The following is a 21,740-nucleotide window of genomic DNA, read 5'->3' on the forward strand; positions in this document are numbered from 1 at the left end:
GATTTTGTGCTTTTTTGTTACCGCCCTGTATTTTTTTCATACGGCCCATCCGGACCGCTTCGTACTTTGGTGGTCACACACACACACACACACAGAAGGGCCGGAGGTGCGCTTATTGTCTAGGGTCTGTAAATGTTAGATCTCCGTCTTTGTTTCTTTGTACAAGATTGTTGGTTTTTATTTTATTTTCTGCAAGTCTTGCGTGAGTATAAAATAGATGGGGTTTGGCTGTAGGGCTTTTAGTGGCTAATGGTGATGCCTCCCATGGTGTCACAGCCTTTTTTAGGTGTCGCCTAGCGTTGCAGCACGCATGCGTTGCTCACTCTGGTGTGAGCCTTGCAAATACGAAATGACATACGTCACCCTGACCCCTACTAACATATGAAAATATGACGTAAATGTTCCGAGTCGTGTTAGAAAACTCCTTTTATCTGGGGTCAGACTTTACCCTGATTAACTACTAATGATCTTTGGCGGGACTGCCCGTCTCCAAACGCTGTATATGAAAATATGTTCTGTATATCTGTTGTGCCCACCAATTTGTGATGCAACAGAGCGCTTATTGCAAGGTTAAGATCTAAGCCCTATGCCGGACAGGAGAGGAAGTTTCGAGATGGTTTATCAGAGGAAGGCGTCGACCCTAAACTACCTAATGCTGCAGTTTTAGCTTGAGGGACACTGATTGATTTAAAGGCTATTTAGAGTATGGAATCGTTCAGGGGACTGTGTTACCTATGCCCACACAAACACATAAACAGATACGTACACACACACAAACACACGCACACATACACACACATATACAGACACTTGCACACATACATGAACACACACACGCAAGCACACACATACAAACTCTTTCTGTTGTTGTTCAACTCGCTGAGATACATCCATGGCTTAGGTACTAGAGGGATACAAAGAGCAAAAGTTTCTCCATCACTCCCACCAAAGCCCAGTGGCAGGCGTGTTCACTTGCAACTTATACGGTTTGACCCCTGCGCACCCAACAGAGCGCTCATTGCAAAGTTGAGATCTAAGCGCTATGCCCGATAGGAGAGGAAGGTTGGAGATGGTTTACAACAGGAAGGCGTGGATCCTAAACTACCTAATGCTGCAGTTTAAGCTCGAGGGACACAGATTTATTTTAAGGCTATTTATAGCATAGAATCCTTCAGGGGACTGCGTTTGCAAAAAATTAAGCTATTACTATTGTAAATAACAATGCCTTTTAATTATGTTATAAAACAAAAAACATTATAAAAGGCAATAACATTTACAATGTCAATAGCTTAAACTTGCATAAATGTGAGATCTATTGCATTGCAAATGCTTGTTTGTGATTTGTAGGCCTTTTTTATGGCCTCCTTTGCTGTTTTTTAGTAGCAAGTGCAAACGCATAGTCTCCCAAACATTGCAAAACACCTATACAGCGTACATGTACAAAACTGCCCGGTTTGCAGAATGTGAGCCACTTTTTTGTTACTATCTGAGACCTTTTTAGGGTGAAGCTTGAGTCTACTTATCTCTGCCACTACCACTTCATCAGTCGTGCATCCCTGTCAGTGCTCTTTACTAATAGCAAAACTTAAGCAATCTTCTTCCTAAATTTTACACCCATGCAATAGGCACTGGTAGTAGGGGAGTCAGTGGGGCTACAGCTGAATCACCCCAAAATAACCTTGCTGGAGTTCAGAAGTGAATGAACAATAATAAGGCCTTTATATTTTGTTTTTAGCTTGTCACATCTACTGTGCATTCAAAGATAGAGGTCAAATATTAGGCTCTGTCTTCCAAGGGAGGTTGATGTATACATCTGAAAGAGACACGTTACTGATAGATTCCTTACCTTACAATATCACCAGGTGTCAGACTGGATCCTGAAAGTTTTCGTCAGCAGTACCCCTGCGCGTCAGTAGGCGTTGTCGTACGGCTCTACGTACGTTGTTGGAGTTGGAGTCACTGAGAGGACGTCGATGAAGCTAATACCCACGCGCGCTGACGTCAGTTATTTCTTTTTCTGCGCCAGCAAGCGCAGATCCGGAGAGAGCAGTACCCATGTCACTTTTAGACTGAGTTTTTAGGAACTTTTGTCTCTGTTTTTTGAGTATTTATACTCTAGGTGCATGGGGCACGAACACGACTCCGAGTTGTGCCCCCATTGCCGGGTCATGGCTCCGAAAACCTTGCGGGAGCCGTCCCGAAAGTAGCTAGAGGCCCGGGAGTCGGCTCCGCGCCGCTCCAGGTCCCGGTCCCGGTCCCATGGGAGGACAAGGGACCAGCCGCGGGGAGCCATCACCATCATTCGAAGTCTTCGCATTCTGAGTCAGGTAAGGCGAAGCACAAAAAGTCGAAGAAGCGCTGTCGCTCTTTGCCTTCCCCTCGCCTGTCGCGCAACACAGCTGAGGATGCAGGTGGCGTCGCGCCTGCGGCTCCAGCTGAGCCTCTGCAGTTGGCGATGGCCTACTTGCCCTTTCCAGGTCCATTGGCGACTCCTGCCCAGCTGCAGAAGTTCCTGTCAGCAGTGTCACGTATCTTCGGACCGTCTGGCCCACCAGTGCGCCTTTGGGCCCACGGGCCCGGTTGGGGGTCCTGGTCTTGGTCTTTGGCGTCGGCAGCTCGGCCCCGACGACTCCGGTCTCGATGCCGAGAGACCTCCATGGATTCAGGCATGGATCCCCGGCCATGACGGTTGGCCCTGTACGACCTCTACCGACATCACCGGTGCCAGCGTCGGCCGCTGTCCTGGCCGACGCCGTCCCCGGCCTCCTCCCTGACGTGGGGCCGGTGCCGGAAGGGTGTCGACCGACGCCAATTCCGACACCATTTGAGAATTTCTTTCCCTTTGTTTACCAACCTCCTTATGTTCCACCTGTTTGACAGGCTGTGGAGGATTGGAAGGGGTCTGAGGACCCTCTCGCAGCACAATGAGAGTTTGACCCGGACTAGGATGAGGATCTGGGGGATGCAGGTGACCAGGATTATACTCTTGAACCTGGCCCACTGTCTCCTTCTACTGTGGCTACGGAGGAGGGTGGTTCCTACTCTATGAGGTTACGTAGGGCGGCCGCGGCTCTCCACCTCAAGCTCCCTAAGGTGGCCATCAGGACTAACCTCCTGACAGAGGGGCTTTGACCAGCGTTTTCATCTACGGAGCCGCTGCTGCCCTTTAATGATGCACTCTTGGACCTTCTTCTGGGCACCTGGTCCAGGCCCAACACCGGGGCTCCTGTGGATAAGAATATGGCCGATGCCATCACCCGGCCCGGGCGATCCCGTTTTCCTCTCCCAACACCCTACCCCTGTGAGCTTGGTTGTCCAAGCCTCTGCGTCCCTGAGCGCGTTCCTTTCCGCACCTCCAGAGAGGAAATCCAAGAAACTGGAGCAGTTTGGGAAGAATATTTTTTCTTCCGCCAGTTCAGGATTGCGGTCTGTGAATACCGCATGCCTCTAGGGTGTTATTCCCATTCTGTGTGGGGTACGGTTGCGCAGGTGTTGCCTCAGTGTCCGGTGGAGGCTCGGACAATACTCTCCCAAACTATTACTGAGGGGAGAGATGCAGCCAAGTTCACGATCCGGAGTGGTCTCGACACTGCTGACTCGCTGGGCAGGGCGATTTCCACGACCGTGGCGCTACGCCGCCACACCTGGCTGAAAACGACTGGTTTTTCTGGGGATGTCCAGAACACATTGATGGACATGCCCTTTGATAGCACTTGCCTGTTTGGCGATAAGGCGGATTGCGCGTTAGAACGTTTTAAGGACTCGCGGGATACTGCCAAGTTCTTGGGCCTCTCGGCCATACGCACTCCTTCCGCTTCTGCTTTTTGCTCCTTTAGTGGGTAAGGAAGGGGCGCCCAAGCACGTTCGTTTCAGAGCCACAGGCCTGCGCAGCAACGGTTTCAGCACAGCCGCGGACGTGGGACCTGCAGAGGCGGGTCATTGGGCCAGCGTGCAGGTCAGTCTACCACCCCCTTGCTGTCACTGCCCCCAAACCTGCATAGTCCGGTGTTTCAGACCCACCAGACACCAGTAGGTGGCAGGATTCGCCATCACCTCCACCACTGGCAGACAGGTGGGTTCTGCAAATTGTCTGAAGTGGTTACTCCGTCCCCTCCGAGACAACCCCCCCAGCCATACCACCGCATGTCGGGGATCACTTGGCACTTCTCCAGCAGGAAGTTACGACCCTCTTGGCCAAGGGGGCCTTCGAGCGTGTTCCGACGTCTGAAGTAGGTTGTGGGTATTTCTCCCACTACTTCTTGGTTCCAATGAAGGACAAAGGCTTGCATCCCATCTTAGACCTTCGGAATGTCAATTGCTTCCTCCAGAAGGAGAAGTTCAAGATGCTCACACTTGCTCAGGTCTTGTCTGCCCTCAACCCGCAAGACTGGATGGTAGCGTTAGACCTGCAGGATTCGTATTTTCATATCTCCGTCCTGCCGGCCCACAGGCGTTACCTGCGTTTCACAGTAGGCTACAAGCACTTTTTCACCATGCTCCCTTTTGGCCTTACCAGCGGCCCACGTGTGCTCACGAAAGTGATAGCGGTGGTCGCAGCTCACCTGCGCAGATCAGGGGTTTCAGTCTTCCCCTATCTCGATGACTGGCTGCTGAAGGTGGGCTCGCCCCAGGCAGTCGTCTCCCACCTCCAGACTACGGCCGACCTTCTGCATTTGCTGGGGTTTTCCATCAACGTGCCGAAGTCGCACCTGATTCCCTCTCAGAAGCTCCTCTTCATCAGAGCGGTTCTGAATACGGCGCAGTTTCAGGTTTATCCTCCCAAACAGCAAGTTTGGGACATTCGGGCTATGACTCCATTCTTTCAGCCCTTGTCTTGGGTTTCGGTCAGGATGGCCTTGAGGGTGCTGGGCCTCATGGCCTCCTGCATCCTGCTGACCAACCATGCCAGATGGCATATGCGGGCTCTGCAGTGGTACTTGAATTTCCAGTGGTCGCAGCATCAGGGAAACCTGTCCGACTACGTCCCGTTCTCGGGGGGCACTGCACAACAATTGCAGTGGTGGCTCACGAATCAGCATTGGGTCAGCGGCAGATCCCTCTCCCTTCCCCAGCCGGAGCACAGAGTGGTGACGGATGCGTCCCACATGGGAGAGGCGGAGATCAGAGGCCTCTGGTCTCCGGCGGAGTCCCGGCTAATATCAACCTTCTGGAGCTTTGGACGATCCTTCGTGCACTGAAAGCATTACTTCCCTCTGTCAAGGGGAGGGTGGTGCAAGTGTTTACAGATCACACCACAGCCATGTGTTATTGCAACAAACAGGGCGGGGCGGGTGTGGTCGTGGACCCTGTGTCGAGGCTCTGTGCCTCTGGACATGGCTGGAACGTCAAGACATTTCCTTGACGGTTCAACACCTGGCAGGTTCTTTGAACGTCAGGGTGGACGAACTAAGCCGCAGGTGCATGATGGATCACGAATGGCGTCTTCACTCGGAGGTGGTGCAAATTCTCTTTCAACAGTGGGGAGAGCCTTGGTTAGATCTATTAGCCACCGAAGAGAACGCGCAATGTCATCACTTCTGTGCATTGGAGTTTCCAAAGCGGCACTCGCTCTGCGACACTTTCCTTCACAAGTGGAGCTGCAGTCTATTATACGCTTTTCCGCCTATATCACTTCTACCCAGAGTGCTGAAGAAGATCAGGCGCGACTGGGCCCAATTCAATCTTGTGGCTATGGGCTGGGCTCGAATAGGTTGGTATCCCGAGCTACCCAGTATGAGCATGGATCCCCCGATCTGACTGCCTCTTCGGGAGGATCTTCAGTCGCAGCAGCAGGGGACGGTCCTCCACCCAAACCTGTCCAGCCTCCACCTACATACGTGGAGATTGAGCGGCGACAGTTGATTCCTTTTGACTTGCCTCCTGAAGTCTGTGATATCATTCTGGCAGCCAGGCGTCCCTCCACTAAGTCAGTATACGCCTGCAGGTGGAACAAATTTGTGGCATGGTGCACAGCAAAGGCTGTGAATCCCCTTACTGCCCCTATTTCAGAAGTCCTTTTGTTCTTTCTTTCTCTGGCCCAGCAGGGCTCTGCTCTGGGCACTATTAAGGGCTATCTGTCTGCAATTTCGGCATTTCTCAAGCTCCCTGGTCAGCCCTCTCTTTTCAAGTCCCCTGTTGTAAATAGATTTCTCAAGGGGGTTACTCACATTTTCCCTCCTATTCCAGTTGTAATGCCACAGTGCGACTTGAATCTGGTTCTTACCTATGTGATGTGCGCTCCCTTTGAGCCACTTCACAAGTGTCCTCTTCCTTTATTAGCTTTCAAAACTGCTTTCCTGGTTGGCATCACCTCCGCTAGGTGCGTGAGTGAACTCCAGGCTCTTTCCTGTAAGCCTCCTTTTCTGTCTGTTCATCCGGACAAGGTTGTGCTTTGTACTCATCCTTCCTTCTTGCCAAAGGTTGTCACTGCCTTCCACATCAGGCAGACTATCACCATGCCCACTTTCTTTCCGCCTCCGCACCCTTCCAGAGAGGAAGAGAGGCTCCACCATCTGGACCCAAAACGGGCACTCTCATTTTACCTGAATCGCACACAGCAATTCCTGGTGGATGACCAGCTCTTTGTTGGCTACGTGGGGGCCAAGAAAGGCCAGGCTGTACACAAGAGGACTATATCCCGCTGGGTCGTCTTGTGTATCAAGGCCGGTTATTCTCTGGCTAAAAAGGAACCTCCAGCGGGGTTGCGCACCCATTCTACCAGGGTGACAGCAGCTGCTACTGCATTGGGACGTGGTATCCCCCTGCAAGACATGTGTCAGGCAGCCACGTGGGCCTCCCTGCACACTTTTACCAAGCATTATTGCCTTGATAGTCAAATCTGAAGAGACGGCTTCTTTGGCTGTTCTGTTCTCCGTGACTTTCTGGTGTAATCTTGGTTCGCAGACCCACTACCGGGGTTGGTATTGCTGGGGTATCTATTCTAAGGTAAGGAATCTATCACTAACGTGTCTCTTTCAGATGCACAAGTTACTTGTGTAACAATATATCTGTAAGAGACATTAGTTGGTGATAGATTCCTTATCGCCCCACCCATCCTCCCCATTCTGCGATCTGACTTCTAGGATTAAGGTCATCCTTTTAGGGCCCTAGTTTCAATGCACCAGTGGTCAGTATCTTGCATGGCTCCGCGTTTCTGGTGCGGAAAGGCGTGTACAGAACTGATGTCAGCGTGCGTGGGCATGTCTAAGTAGCTTCAGCGACATTATCTCGGCGACTACGACGCCAACGACGTACGCAAATCCGTACGACGACGCCTACCAACGCTCAAGGGTACTGCTGACGAAAACTTTCCAGATCCAGTCTGACGCCTGGGGATATTTTAAAGCAAGGAATCTATCACTAACTAATGTCTCTTACAGACATATCGTTACACAAGTAAGTAACTTGTGTTTTTCTTTCTTGACCTCAAAGTGAAAGGATTTATATGACAATCTTGCTGGTTACTGGGGGTGTGAAAGAAAGTGCTGTAGGATGTTTATTTTTATTAGCACAGAACAAAATTAAAATACCAGTAAATGAACTGTGAAAATATTTCAGAATATATTAGAATTAAGAAAGCATAAATGAAACCATATTTTTGTAATTCTGAAGTGTTTTGGAAATTAATATTTTAATACGATCAACACTAAAGAATACACTAGGTGATTTAGATTTCCACTCATTATAGTTTGTGTGCTGTATAGTTTTTCAGTAAAACTGTATGTCTGTGCAAATGTAAAGCTCAATTCAATTGAAAATGTGTTGACTGTAATGGCAGTGCACTACCACACCATGCATAATCCATTCTACACCACTCTGTTCTACGACACTCTACTCCACTTCATGCCACTGTACTCAATTCCATTCTACACCACTACTCTCTACTCCAGTGTACACCGCGCCTAACCACTCTACTCTACGCCACTCCAATCTACGCCACTCCACTGTATAGCACTCTGTCCCACTTGGCTCTACGGCACTATACTCAATGCCACTCTCGGACACTCCACTTTACTCCACTCTATTCCACTCTACACTACAACACTTTAATCCACACTACACTACAACACTTTATTCCACTCTATGCCACTCTACTTCTCTCTATTCCACTACACTTGACTCCATTCTACACTACTCCTCTCTACAACACGTTTTGCCACTCTACTCCACGACTCTCTACTCCACTCCATGCCACTCCACGGTTACACTTTGCTCCACCCTATGTCATTCTTTGTTTTTCTTCCCCAGATCGTGTGTCACTGTCTTTTTCCCCTGTTTTGACTTAAAATTGTGCTTGTTTTTTGCCGTTTCTCGTCGTGCTTTGGCCACCTCGCCGCCCCCCGCTCCCGCTTCCCGCCACCGCCTTTAGCCCCGCCCCTTTTTCTCTTCTGTTTCCCTCCCCGCTCCCGCCTCCCAGCTGCTCCGCCCACCCGCGCACTTCGCCTTAAATGGCGACCGTGCGAACGCGCAGCGTTGACGCGCAGCGGGCGCGCCGATTGTGCGCCGAAGGCGCGCCAAAGGTAAGCCCGTCTGCGCCCGTCCGCGCCTGGACCGCGCCCAGGGCCAGGACCCCTGGCCCCCACCGACGGAAGCCGACCCGACGAACCTACAGCGCCGCCAACCTCATCGCACTCAACACCGGCCGCATCCCAGGATGTCACCGAGCCGCCCCGAAGCACACCCACGGACCCTTCAGCTGCCACGCCTGCAAGTTCACCTGCATCCGGGCCTTCCCTGCACCCGCCAAGCCGAACTCCAGCAGCACCCACCTCAAGTGTATCCTGCTCAACACCCGCTCCGTCCACAGACACGCCGTAGAACTCTGGAACCTGCTCGACACCACCGTCCCCGACGTTGCCTTCATCACCGAGACCTGGATGAACGCCTCCTCAGCCCCAGACATCGCCATCGCCATCCCAGAGGGCTACAAGATCACCCGGAGGGACCGCGACAACCAGACCGGAGGAGGCATCGCCATCATCCACAAAGACACCATCCGCATCACTACCAACACCGATGACACCCTCACCACCGCTGAACACCTGCACTTCCAGATCCACACCAACCCGACCACCACCCTCAGAGGCACCCTGATCTACCGACCCCCGGGACCACGCACACGATTCAGCGAGGACATCGCCGACTTCGTCAGCCCGCACGCCCTCCCCTCCGCCGACTACATCCTCCTGGGGGACCTCAACTTCCACCTGGAGAACAACAACGACCGCAACACCATCAGCCTGCTCGACAACCTCGACAACCTCGGACTCAAGCAACTGGTGACCACCCCCACCCACCTCGCCGGACACACACTCGACGCCGTCTTCTCATCCAGCAAAGACGTCTCCTTCAGCCACGCAACAGGACTCCACTGGACGGACCACAGCTGCGTCCACTTCACCTTCAGAAGAACGACGATCCACCACCACCAGCAACAGGTTGCTCGAAGAAGCTGGAACAAGATCACAGCCGACCAGCTCACCGCTTCCCTGAGCCAGCACCCTCCCGCCAACTCAGCGAACCCCAGCCAGGCCGCCGACAACCTCACGAAATGGATCAACGACTGCGCGGACGAACTCGCCCCTCTGAGAACCCCACCCAGCAGATCCTGCAGCAGAAAAACACCATGGTTCACCGACGAACTCAAGAGCTCCAAGAAGAACTGTCGAGCCCTCGAGAAAGCCTGGAGAAGGGAACCAACGACGGACAACATGACCACCCTCAAGCTCGCCACCCGGAAGCACCACCAACTGATCCGCGCCACCAAGAAAAATGCATACAAGGACCGGCTGGACAACAACGCACACAACTGCAAGGAACTCTTCAACATCGTGAAAGAGCTATCCAACCCCAACGCCGGAAACAATGACATCACCCCGTCGCAAGAACTCTGCAACTCCCTCGCGTCCTACTTCCACAACAAGATCACGGACATACACAACAGCTTCAACAACCAACCAACGCAAGCCACAACCGCAACGACGCCACCCACCACCACCCTCCGCACCTGGACCCCGATCAGCACCGAAGACACCATCCGCACCATGAACTCCATCCATTCCGGATCTCCGACTGACCCCTGCCCTCACCACGTCTTCAACAAAGCCGACGCTGTCCTCGCACCCCACCTACGGGACATCATCAACACCTCCTTCGACTCCGCCACCTTCCCTGAGAGCTGGAAGCACGCCGAACTCAGCGCTCTCCTCAAGAAACCCACAGCAGACCCCACCGACCTCAAGAACTACCGTCCCATCTCGCTCCTCCCGTTCCCGGCCAAAGTCATCGAGAAGACCGTCAACAAACAGCTGGCCGCCTTCCTCGAGACGAATGGATCCCTCGACCCCTCACAGTCCGGCTTCCGAGCGAACCACAGCACCGAGACCGCCCTCATCGCCGCCACCGACGACCTTCGAACTCTGATGGACAACGGAGAAACAGCGGCCCTCATCCTCCTGGACCTCTCCGCGGCTTTCGACACTGTCTGCCACCGCACCCTAGTACAGCGCCTCAGCAACATCGGAATCCAGGAGAAGGCACTGGAATGGATCACCTCCTTCCTCGACGGAAGAACACAAAGAGTCCGCCTACCACCGTACAAGTCAGAGGCCACCAAAGTCATCTGCGGCGTCCCTCAAGGATCCTCACTGAGCCCCACCCTCTTCAACGTCTACATGAGCCCCCTCGCGGCCATCGCACGCCAACGCAACCTCAACATAATCTCCTACGCTGACGACACCCAGCTGATCCTCTCCCTGACCAACGACCCCGCCACCGCCAGAGCCAACCTGCACGAAGGGATGAGAGACGTAGCCGAATGGATGACGACCAGCCGCCTGAAACTGAACTCAGACAAGACGGAGGTCCTCATCCTGGGCTCCACGCCCTCCGCCTGGGACGACTCCTGGTGGCCCCCCGCCCTGGGCACCGCGCCCAAACCGACGGACCACGCACGCAACCTGGGCTTCATCCTGGACTCCTCCCTCTCCATGACCAGACAAGTCAACGCCGTCTCCTCGTCATGCTTCAACATCCTGCGCATGCTACGTAAGATCTTCCGGTGGATCCCCACCGAGACGAGGAAGACGGTCACCCAAGCCCTCGTCACCAGCCGACTGGACTACGGCAACGCCCTCTACGCCGGAACCACTGCCAAACTCCAGAAGAGACTCCAGCGGATCCAGAACGCCTCGGCGAGACTCATCCTCGACATCCCCCGACGCAGCCACATCTCCGGACACCTGAGAGATCTGCACTGGCTCCCGGTCAACAAGAGAATCACCTTCTGTCTCCTCACCCACGCACACAAAGCCCTACACGACCAAGGCCCGAGCTACCTCAACAACCGGATCAACTTCTACACTCCCAAGCGCCTCCTCAGATCTACCAACCACGCCCTCGCCGCCGTCCCCCGCATCCGAAGAGCGACAACAGGAGGAAGATCCTTCTCCTACCTGGCCGCCAAGACCTGGAACTCACTTCCCACCGATCTGCGCCTGACCCAAGACCACCTCTCCTTCAGGAAGAAGCTCAAGACCTGGCTGTTCGAGCAGTAGCGGCACCCCCCCCCCCCCTCCCAGCGCCTTGAGACCCTACGGGTGAGTAGTGCGCTCTACAAATGACCTGATTGATTGATTGATTGATTCTCCAAAACGAATAGTTCACTCTATGAACCTCTGCTCTGACACTGTCCTCCTCTCTACTTCACTCTGTGACACTTCACTCCATGCCTCTATACTCCACTTTACGCCATGCCATTCCACCCTATGACACTATACTTTACTGTGCACCATTCCACTCTATCACAGACTACCACACTCTACACCACTCTGCTCTACAACACTATGTGCTTCTCCACTCTGCTACACTCCATGCCACTCCACTCCACAATACTACTCCATTCTACGCCACTCCACTCAGCGACAGTCTACTCCACAACACCCTTCTCTACTCTTTGTCACTCCACTCTGACTTTCCACTCTATGGCACTCTACTCAATTCTACACCCCTCCATGCCAATTTAATCCACTCTCCAGCACTCTACGACGCTAATATACTCTGACACTCCGCTCTGCAAAACTCCGCTCTACAACACTCCTTTCCACTACACACCACTCAGCTCTGTGGCACTCCACTCCACTCTACGCCACTCCATGCCACTTTACTCCACACCACTCCCCTCTAGGGCACTCCACTCTAGAACACTCCACTCTACAACACTCCATTCCACTATATTCCGCTCTAATTACTTTAAAGCACTCCTCTCTACACCAACTTGACACTCTACTCCACTCCACTACACTTTACAACTCTGCAACACTCTAGGCGGCTCCACTCTACTCTACTCTATGACACTACACCACTCTATGCTACTGCACTCTGCGACACTCTACTCACCCTACTCCACCCTATGCCACTCCACTCTGATTTTCCACTCTAAGGCACTCTATTTATACCACTCTGTGACTTTCCTCCACTCTGCCCGACTTCACTCTAACACTACTCTACTCCACAACACTAATCCACTCTACAACACTCTCTGACACTCTATGCCACTCCACGTCACTCCTCTCTCAACTATGCTACACTCAACGTTACTCTTCTCTACGACACTCTACTCGACTCTAAGCCACTTCACTCTAGGCATTCTACTCTACAACACTCCACTCTACGATACTCCAATCGACAACACTCCCCAACACGCCACTCTACTTACTTTACACCACCCCACTCTGTGACACTCTGCTCCACTCTGCAGCACTGTACTCCACTCAACTCCACTATACACCACTTGACGACTCTCAGTACCACTCTACACCACTATACGCTACTAAACTCAACTTTGCACTACTCCACTCTACGACATTACTCCGCAACTCTCTACTCCATTCCACTCTACCCAACTCTGCACCACTCCACTCCATTGTCCTCTGTGCCACTAACTTTTAGCCATGCTGAACAGCAGCCACTGTGGTGTATCAATCAATCAATCAATCATGGACATTTGTATAGCGCGCTACTCACCCGGAAGAGTCTCAAGGCGCTGGGGGGGGGAGGGGTCCGCTACTGCTCGAAGAGCCAGGTCTTGAGGAGCTTCCTGAAGGGAAGGTGATCCTGGGTCAGTCGAAGGTGGATGGGGAGGGAGTTCCATGTCTTGGCTGCCAGGTAGGAGAAGGATCTTCCCCCGGCGGTGGCTTTGCGGATGCGCGGTACGGCGGCGAGGGCGAGGCTGGTCGATCGTAGCTGGCGGGTGGGCCAATAACATTGCTAAATCAAATAGTATCTAAGTATTTAGCTTTCGCAAAGCTGAGACCCATTGGCGTTGGCAGTGCTTGTTTATTTTGGTGCCTTGGCCTAATGTCTGTTCCAGTCCTCACCTCTCCTCATCATGCTGATATGGTCAGGGTTGGACCCGGACTGAAAATATACCTAGGCACCAAAATAAAAGTAGTCCCACTAGTGAAATTGCAAAATAATAAAGTGGCCCACGTTTACAAATTGAATTTGTAAACAGACTCTGTGTTTTGCAACGTATGGTAGGGCGACTGCATGGGCTGGACCTTGCTGCAGGCAATGTATTTTTTTCTATCACAGAAACCAACAGTAATAATCGGTCCAGCATCAGCCGCGGCCCGTGGAGGGAGTTCCGTGGGGCAGACAGGCGGGGTGGGGGAGTGGCAGGGTGGGGGGTGGTAAACACCGGAATATGGATGATTGCAGGTAAGTAAACAATTAAATTACATAAACGAATTTCGTAGCGCGCCCTGCATCGCTATTTAATTAAATTGTTTACTTACCTGCAATCATCCATATTCCGGTGTTTACCACCCCCCACCCTGCCCCTCCCCCCCACCGCCTGTCTGCCCCACGGAACTCCCTCCACGGGCTTCGGCTGCCCAGCGTACCATAATACAGACTCATAAACCGCAACAAAAAAAGCAGCCCACGCACACACTGACCTGATCTTGCTTGATTGCCCTGTATGCCTTTCCGAGTCCTCTTGTAGCTAGGCATGTACTGCATGCAGGCGACTCAGTCGTTCATACTTGCTGTGTTTGCTTTGCCACTTGTCTGTAGCTTGCTTATTATTACATTTAAAAACAAATTGCTTTTCAGAGCTTTTGGCTTCGCTTTGCCTTTATTCTATGCTTTTCATACCCCACCTCTTGAAAGCCTGACAGCTGCGCCAGGACAGCAAGGATGGGGGACACTGATACATGGCTTTTGTGCAGAGTTAAATGGGGAAGCACATACTGTACAAGGAGGGGTGCTCCTTCAGGTAGAGATAATAGGTCTGGGTCGATGGGCGCGAAAGGGCTTGTGCATTGTTCGCTGGAATGGCGCTCATACAGGGCCGCGTCTTTCAAGACAACGCAAACGAGAAGAACCATCTGTGCCCAGGACAGGGGTGAAGCCGGGTCGGGCTGGCATAAGGGGCAGTCAGGCAATGCCTGATGGGCTGGGCCAGTGTTTAATTTTAGACGTGATTTCCGGTGCTCGGCACCAGCACTTAATTGTCAAAACTAGTGCTTGTGACAGTCTGCCACAAGGTGGCGCTGTCTGGCTAATTTAGAGATGACCACAACAACAGTTAATTATTAATTCAATATACATTAAAAATCAGGGGCTGCTCCTCCTTTAAGGCGGAGGAGCGTCACGCCACTACGTAGAAAACGAAAATGATAATAACGCAACATTAAAAACATTACTTTATTATCATTTTCTTATTGGAACCAGCCAGGTTGGGGCGGGTTGGGCTTTCCTGGGAGAGGGATGAGGAGTGGTTCCTGCTGCACTTAAGAGCGCAAGACGGTTTTGCCATCCCAACTGGCTTGCACACTTTGCAGGTTCTCCACCCAGGCTGTATTAGAGCCTGTGTGGAGAACATGCTTAGCCTCCCAGTCCCCGTCTGAGCACCGAAGCACGGCACTCAGACCAGTCCAACGCTGCCTTAGCAGCGCTGTGATTGGTCAGGGGATTCTGGGAGACTGTCTGCTTCCTGTGCCTGCTTGAAGGAGAAGAGTCGGCGGCTGGCAATCACCGACAGTGATGTAAGTTTTTTAATCTTTTAAACCCCCTCCCTCCCCTGCGCCTCATAGGGTGGCCAACCGTCCGTAAATTTCACGGACAGTCCGTAATTTCGGCCGTCTGTCCGTTGTCCGTGAAGGATTCTTTAACGGACGCCATTTGTCCCTAATTTTAACTGGTCACAAAGCTGGCCCCACCTCCCTTCTTGACTAATGCTGCTGAGGTCGGGTGTAACAGTCTCGATGCTGTACCAAAGCTCAGATGCAGCGAGGGTGAAGTTCTTGATGGGTGGGCGAGTGAGTAAGTGAAGGGATGGCTGGATGGATTAGTGAAAGGGTGAATGGATGAATGAAAGATTGAATAGATGGATAATGGGAGAGGATGGATGGATTGATGAGTGAGTGGAAGGATGGAAGAGAGAAAAGGGAAATAGCTGGATGTATGGGTGGAAGGGTAGCTGGATGGGTAAAAGGGTGGATGGATGAGTGAAAGGATGGATGAGTGAAAAGGTGGATGATGAGTGGGTGGATGGATGAGCGAAATGATGGATGGATTGATGAATTGATAAGTGCAAGGGTGAATGGATGGACGGATGAGTGAAAGATTGGATGTAAGGATGGATGAGTGAGTGAAAGGGAGGGTAGATGGACAAAAGGATGAATAGATGAGTGAAGGAGTGAAAGGATAAATGGATAAGAGGATGGATGAGTGATAGGGTCAATGGATGGATTCATGAGCGGATGAGCAGATGGATGGATGGATGAATGGGTGGGTGGGTGGATGGATGGAAGGAAGGAAGGATTGCTAAGTGAAAGAGTCGATGGAGAGAGAAAGGGGGGATGATGGATTACTGAAAGGGTGGATGGGTGGAAGAATGAGTGACTGGGTGGATGGATGAGTAAGTGAAAGGATGGCTGGATGGATGAAAGTGTAAATGGCTGGATGGATGAGTGAATGGATGGATGGGTAGAAGAGTGGATGGATGAGGGTACAGATGGATAGGGTGAAAGGGTGGATGGATGGAGAATGGATGGATGAGTGAAAGGATGAATGAAGGGATGGATGAGTGAAATGATAGATGGAAGGATACATGATGGATAGGTTTGCAAATGGCTGAATATGTCTAGATATGGCTGGGTTTACTTATATACTATTCCGCAACCTCTGATGTGTCTGTAAAACGTATCCAATTGTCCTGAAGTTTTGTCCTGAATTTTGACCTCCTGTCCTGAATTTGTGTCCTGAATTTTGACCCTTTGTCCTGAATTTTTACACTCACCGTCCTGAATTTGCACCAATGCCAGTTGGTCACCCTAGCGCCTCACCACCGTTCCCAACCAGCTGCCACTGTTAAAAATGACTATGACCTGCCATCCAAGCCATTCCTATAGCTTAGGGGCCTGAAATAGTCCTAATTGTCACACTGGTAGGAGTGTGATGGTTAGTAGTTGTGTTGTTGCTTTCATTGTCAGCATAGCTGGGACAATGTGTGGTGTAAGCTGCGGTGGACTTCTGACGAGAGCCCTGCCACTTATGTTTTTTTTACAAATTAAGTACTGGCCTAGTCTGAGAGGTCAGTGTGCGGGCCGTTTTTTTGTTGTTGTTGATGGGCTTGTTTCATGGTCGGGTGAGGCGGTTTGTACTGCTGACTTCCCTGATATTACCACAAGCATTCACTGCAGCAAACACAGATGCATAACTAGCAAAATACCCATACAGCATACATGGTTACAAATGGCGTAATTTGCAAACGTGGGCCACATTTTCAGCTGGAGCAGTAATGGTGGGCATTTTGTTTTGGTAACCGGGCCTATTTTTTATCCCAGTCCGACCTAGGGCGCAACTACCATTGGTGGAGCAGGAGCAGAGGTACAGGGGCACATTGAACCTTGACAGTGCTGTATTTTACTACCCCACCAGCAAACAAAGGGACATTTTCCTTGCTTTTGCCAGGGACCATTGGTCCGTGCTACCTTGTGGGACCACTGCCACTCTGCCAACGTACCTTCACCCTGACCACTGCGCCACTTGCACCTCATGAACATCAGTGCCAGGGCACTGACCAGCAGCATCCCTGGTACTGGGAAACCATTATTGAAACCCATGCGCAGCCAGCTCTGGGGCTGGTTAGCGTGTACCGGAGGTTACAGCAGGAGGCGTAGTGGGTGGGGCCAGAAGCCAACCAAATAAAGGCACAGGTAGCAGTTAGAGGAGTGGGGTGATAGTGTACAAGTTTAGAAAGATACTAGAGCAGTCTAGAAATTCCACTTGGAAGCCGGAGACTGTGTATTATCCCCATCTCCATCAAAGGGAGAGCAAGTGCAGCTAATCATTTCCCTAGATTGCCTGAGCTCTACAATAACTGAGATATCATGGTTTCGAGGGGGAACCCTTTACAGGGCACTGAAGTAGCCCTAACACTCAGTTTGACTAGTGTAGCCTGCACTGAACTTTCCATGCACGGGCACTTACTCTGGGTTACCTGATTGGCTGCCCATGCTTTTGGCCTGACAGTGAAGATAATAGACCACATGTTTTTTTTACCTTAAATGCTTACTCTGTGGAAGGTTCCAAATGTCATAGAGTATACAGGGTAGCGCTTGACTGATTAGTTGTTTGTGAGTTTGCAGGTAGACCTAGTGTGCCATAGTGAGCTACATCCTAGAAACGGGCCAACTAACCTATATTTCAGCTCCCCTTTTATTCTCTGTGTCATGTTGTTCCTTCTGGTGAATGGTTGTCATGTTCTAGCACCAGACATTTTTTAATAAAAACAATGTCTTTCTCTAGTCCATCTTTCATTGTTTGCATTACTTTCCTGTCTCATGTACCACCAGCCCCAAAGTTAGCATTCAGGGCCTGTATCGTGTGAACCACCAGCCCCAATCTTAGTGTACGCTTACTCCCTGGTGCTGTAGTTCTGTGATCACTGTTCACTTCCTGTGTGATGCTGTGCTACTAGCCCCACCGTTGGCGTTCGCTTCCTGTCATAGATGGCAACATTTGGAAGAAAGAAAGAGGGAGATTTTGACAAATCAATTTGGGAATTTATTTTTATTTTGCCCACTGACTTTCTTTGAAGTGGATGTAATTTCAGAAGGGAGAAAGGTAACATTTAGCAATTTGGGGCTTTAAAAATCACGTGCCTCCTGACTGAATCTAGTGTATTGACACATATTTATACATGCCAAAGTGTCAGTGGTTACTGCTCAATTCCTGTCCCAAGCTTTATCACTACACCCAGATCTACTGTTCACTTCCTGCATCATATTTTACTACCTGCTCCACAAGTAGAATTAACCTGTCTCATACTGCACTGATTATCCCATTTGAATTTTACTGCCCCTTAGTGTCTCAAGGTGTGCCACCACCCTTCATTATTGTCTCGTATGTGCACTAGCTCAAGCTCAACGGCTTGAGTCTGCACCGGCGCTCCATATTTACCATACACTTCCTGATTCACATTGTGCCCTCTTCTCCATGGCTACCATAACCTTCCTGCTTCAGGCTGTGCCACTAGCTCTATAGATACTCTACACTTCCTGTTTTAGGCTCCTCCATCATAGTTGTACACTTTGTTTCTCAGACTGTGCCAATTGCTCCAATGTAATTTTCCACTTCCTGACTCAGACAGCCACCATCTCCATAGTTGCTGTTCACTTCCTGTGTCATAAAATGTGTTTTCTATCTCTCTCTCCAGGTGAATACTCCAATCTCCCCCTGTACATGAAATCTGAGGCGATGTTTCGAAAGACCGATGTTCATGACCCGTGCCCTGTTGTTCCACCGCGGGAGGCATCCATCAGGAACATAGCCAGGTCTTCATACCACTCACAGGCCCGGCACATGACTCTGGACCCAGCAAGCAAGGGGCTGGCCCCACCACACCCCAGCTCCTCCACAACAACCGCTTTACCTCAGAGAACTCTAACTATGCCGGGGTCAGCAAATTTAGCCAGTGCAGCTTCTGCTGCAGCCGCCACAGCTGCTGCTGCAGCCGCCGCTAGTGCAGCTGCTGACACCACTCCTGTTGCTGCCAGCGGAGAACCCCGTATGACTGCTCACAGTAAAATGGGAGGCTCCAGAGACTCTTTGTTGGAAATGAGTACTTCGGGAGTTGGGAGATCCCAAAAACAAGGTGCTGGGGCCTACTCGAAGTCCTACACACTGGTGTAGCTGAAACAGTGACGAAAACAAACTGCATTATTTATACAATTAGAAAAAAGACTTGTACATAAAGAACTTTTTTGTATAAATGAAACTATTTTCTTCTCTGAACTACAAAAAAGCCAGGACACAAAGATTTGATGTTTCAGATTTAAGAAAAAAAAATTATACATATATATATATGTTTCACAATGTTTTCAAAAGAGGCACAAGAGAGTCAGCGACTTCCCCGTCCCCAAATATTGTAGGTTGGTTTAAAAAAAAAAATTGTCAGAGAGAGACGCTGCATGTTGATACACTGCCCTGAATCCACCAAGAACCGCTTTGAATTGCGCCCGCTTTAAAATGTTATTACCTTTTTCTATGAAAAAACAGAAGAAAAATACCTGAAAAAAAAATAAAAAAACACTCCTGCTCCTTTCGGAAATCCCAGCGCAGTGTGCAATAAAACTTATGTTTCTACCTTGTTGTTTGATTTTTAGCTTTTATGCTTCTCTTCCTGAAACAGTGTACCTATAAATCTCTGTTGATTTTAGCGACTCTAGAAGGGTATGACACAATGTTATTATCAGTGGTTGAAATGTGCATTTTCTCTCTCTTACACCAACAATAATCCACTAGGCATGATTCGTTGACCATGTGTTCCTCACAGGCCCATTCATTACCCCCACCCTGCGGTCCCAGTTTGCCCATTAAGAGCTTACTTCTAGAAACCCTCCACTACGAAACATGGTCAAATCCTGTACCCGTACTGGAGCATGTGCCATTGCTGTAGGAAGGTGGCTACCTGACTATGGTTACCCCAAATTTTTTGCCTGTGTTTAGCTGGTTTTTTGACTTAGTTGACCTGGTTCCCTGCTAATCAGGGCCCCAGGCCATCTGCTCTCTCTGTAAAATGGATTCCATGTACCCTAGGTACATACCACAATTGGAAATGGACTCCTTGTCAGCCCCTGTATAATGCACTATAGGTGCCCAGGGCATAGGGGCCACCAAGGCCTACCAGGGGCTGCAGCATATCTTTTGCCACCCCTGGCTGGTTCTTAAATTGACACATCTGGCTGATCACTCAGCTGGGGTAAGGTGGTGTAATCACCCCTTGCTTAGATATAGTATACCTATATCTAAACCTATATCTGGACACATATTAACCTGTGAGCCACTCCTATGGAAGGCCTCATCAATCCTGGAGGCAGAGTGCGTGGTTTCATGTGAGATGGAGCTCTAGCATGAGCTGAGCCTGTCTGCAGCTGTCGGGAACAACTCCCTAAGCTGTTTCAGGATAATGCCATACCATATACTCTTAAGTGCCTTATAACCCTCGCGGTTATATAGCAACTTTGGTTTGGCTTTATCAAAACATGTCGTGTAAGGTGTCATACGATTTGGAATACTATCCCCTCGCCAGTTCTGGCGACGGGGATAGCATTCCACCCCTCTAGAGGGGTAGGACATGTTGCTTTATTTAAATGCGGTTAATTTCTCCAAAGACCTTAGATCCACAAAATGGATGCCTCTGCCACAGACAAATGTCTGGACCCCTGCAGCTGACCGAAACTCGGCCAAATGGGTCCTGGACAAAGGGTTTCCTGTCACAGGAGGGTGTCACCGCCCTCCAGACAGGAGATAGTGGATTGTAGCAGGGAGGTTTGAAAGAAACCAGACACTGCCTGGGGCGCACAAGGCTGCCCCTTGCATAATCCGGCCAAACCGGTTCTGGGGCACTCCAGCCCTCGTGCCAGGGCGGCCTGGATCAAGGAAGGGGGTGTATCCACCCACTTCCTGGGTCCCACCCATAGGGGGGGACCTAGCAGGTAATCACGCCCCCCAGATTCGAATAAGAGTGGGAGCAGTGCCAATGCACATCAGATTTCCTGGAAGAAACATTAGAAACGAAACTCTGGACCCTTGGACCTCCATCTCAACGTGGAAGCCCGAAGAATCTCCCTTGTGGTCAAGGAGTGACCACCCTGCAGCAGCAGGCACCATCCAGCCCTCGACGTCTACTTAGTTGCAGTTCCCGCCGGAACTCGAGCGACTGAGATCGACGAGATCAAGCTTGCCTGCCGTCCAACAGCCAGATCCACAGTCCCTGCAAAGCTGAGACCCGTGGAGGCGACCGGAAGTGTGGGGCACGCCATCTTGAATTGACCACGAGACGCTGACCGTGCAGCCCACGAGTGACCCTCGAAGCTGTGCACCGGGGTTTGAGAAGCCCCCACCCTGAGCTACTCTTGAGCCGAAGTTCAGCCCTCCACACTCGACGAGTGCTGCGTGGGGCCCTTCTGCTCCTTTTGGCTCAACACGTTGGCCCGGTCACTTGCCAGCCGGCTAGTGGTCCCTGTGCCGACGAAACTACAAAGAAGACTCGTGAATCTGGTTGCTCCAGATCCACACCAGCTCCCCTGAAAAGGAGCCCCCACTCTGACCTTTCTGGTTCGAGTGAGAAGCAATCTCCCGGTTCCGCGTGGATTGCTCTTGCCAAGTGTTGTTTGCTCCAAACTTGAAGCCGACAGCGCCGACGGTGAGAGCCTGCGTGGGACAGA

General features: G+C 51.1%; 1 protein-coding gene across 4 annotated transcripts in view; it reads left to right on the plus strand.

The window, feature by feature from the left end:
• The window catches only part of DSCAML1 (DS cell adhesion molecule like 1), a 516,476-nt gene extending 496,820 nt beyond the window's left edge, over positions 1-19,656 (plus strand). For 3 of the 4 annotated variants that reach the window (XM_078682268.1, XM_078682269.1, XM_078682271.1), the window contains exon 33: positions 18,728-19,656. In XM_078682268.1, the coding sequence (XP_078538394.1) occupies positions 18,728-19,203 (476 nt within the window). In that variant the 3' untranslated portion in view covers positions 19,204-19,656. The remainder of the gene's footprint in view (positions 1-18,727) is intronic. The other variant, XM_078682270.1, reaches the window with a different exon arrangement.
• Positions 19,657-21,740: the final 2,084 nt, after the last annotated feature.

The sequence above is a fragment of the Lissotriton helveticus genome, chromosome 3_1 (genome assembly GCF_964261635.1).
Source record: "Lissotriton helveticus chromosome 3_1, aLisHel1.1, whole genome shotgun sequence".
Classification (NCBI taxonomy): Eukaryota; Metazoa; Chordata; class Amphibia; order Caudata; family Salamandridae; genus Lissotriton; species Lissotriton helveticus.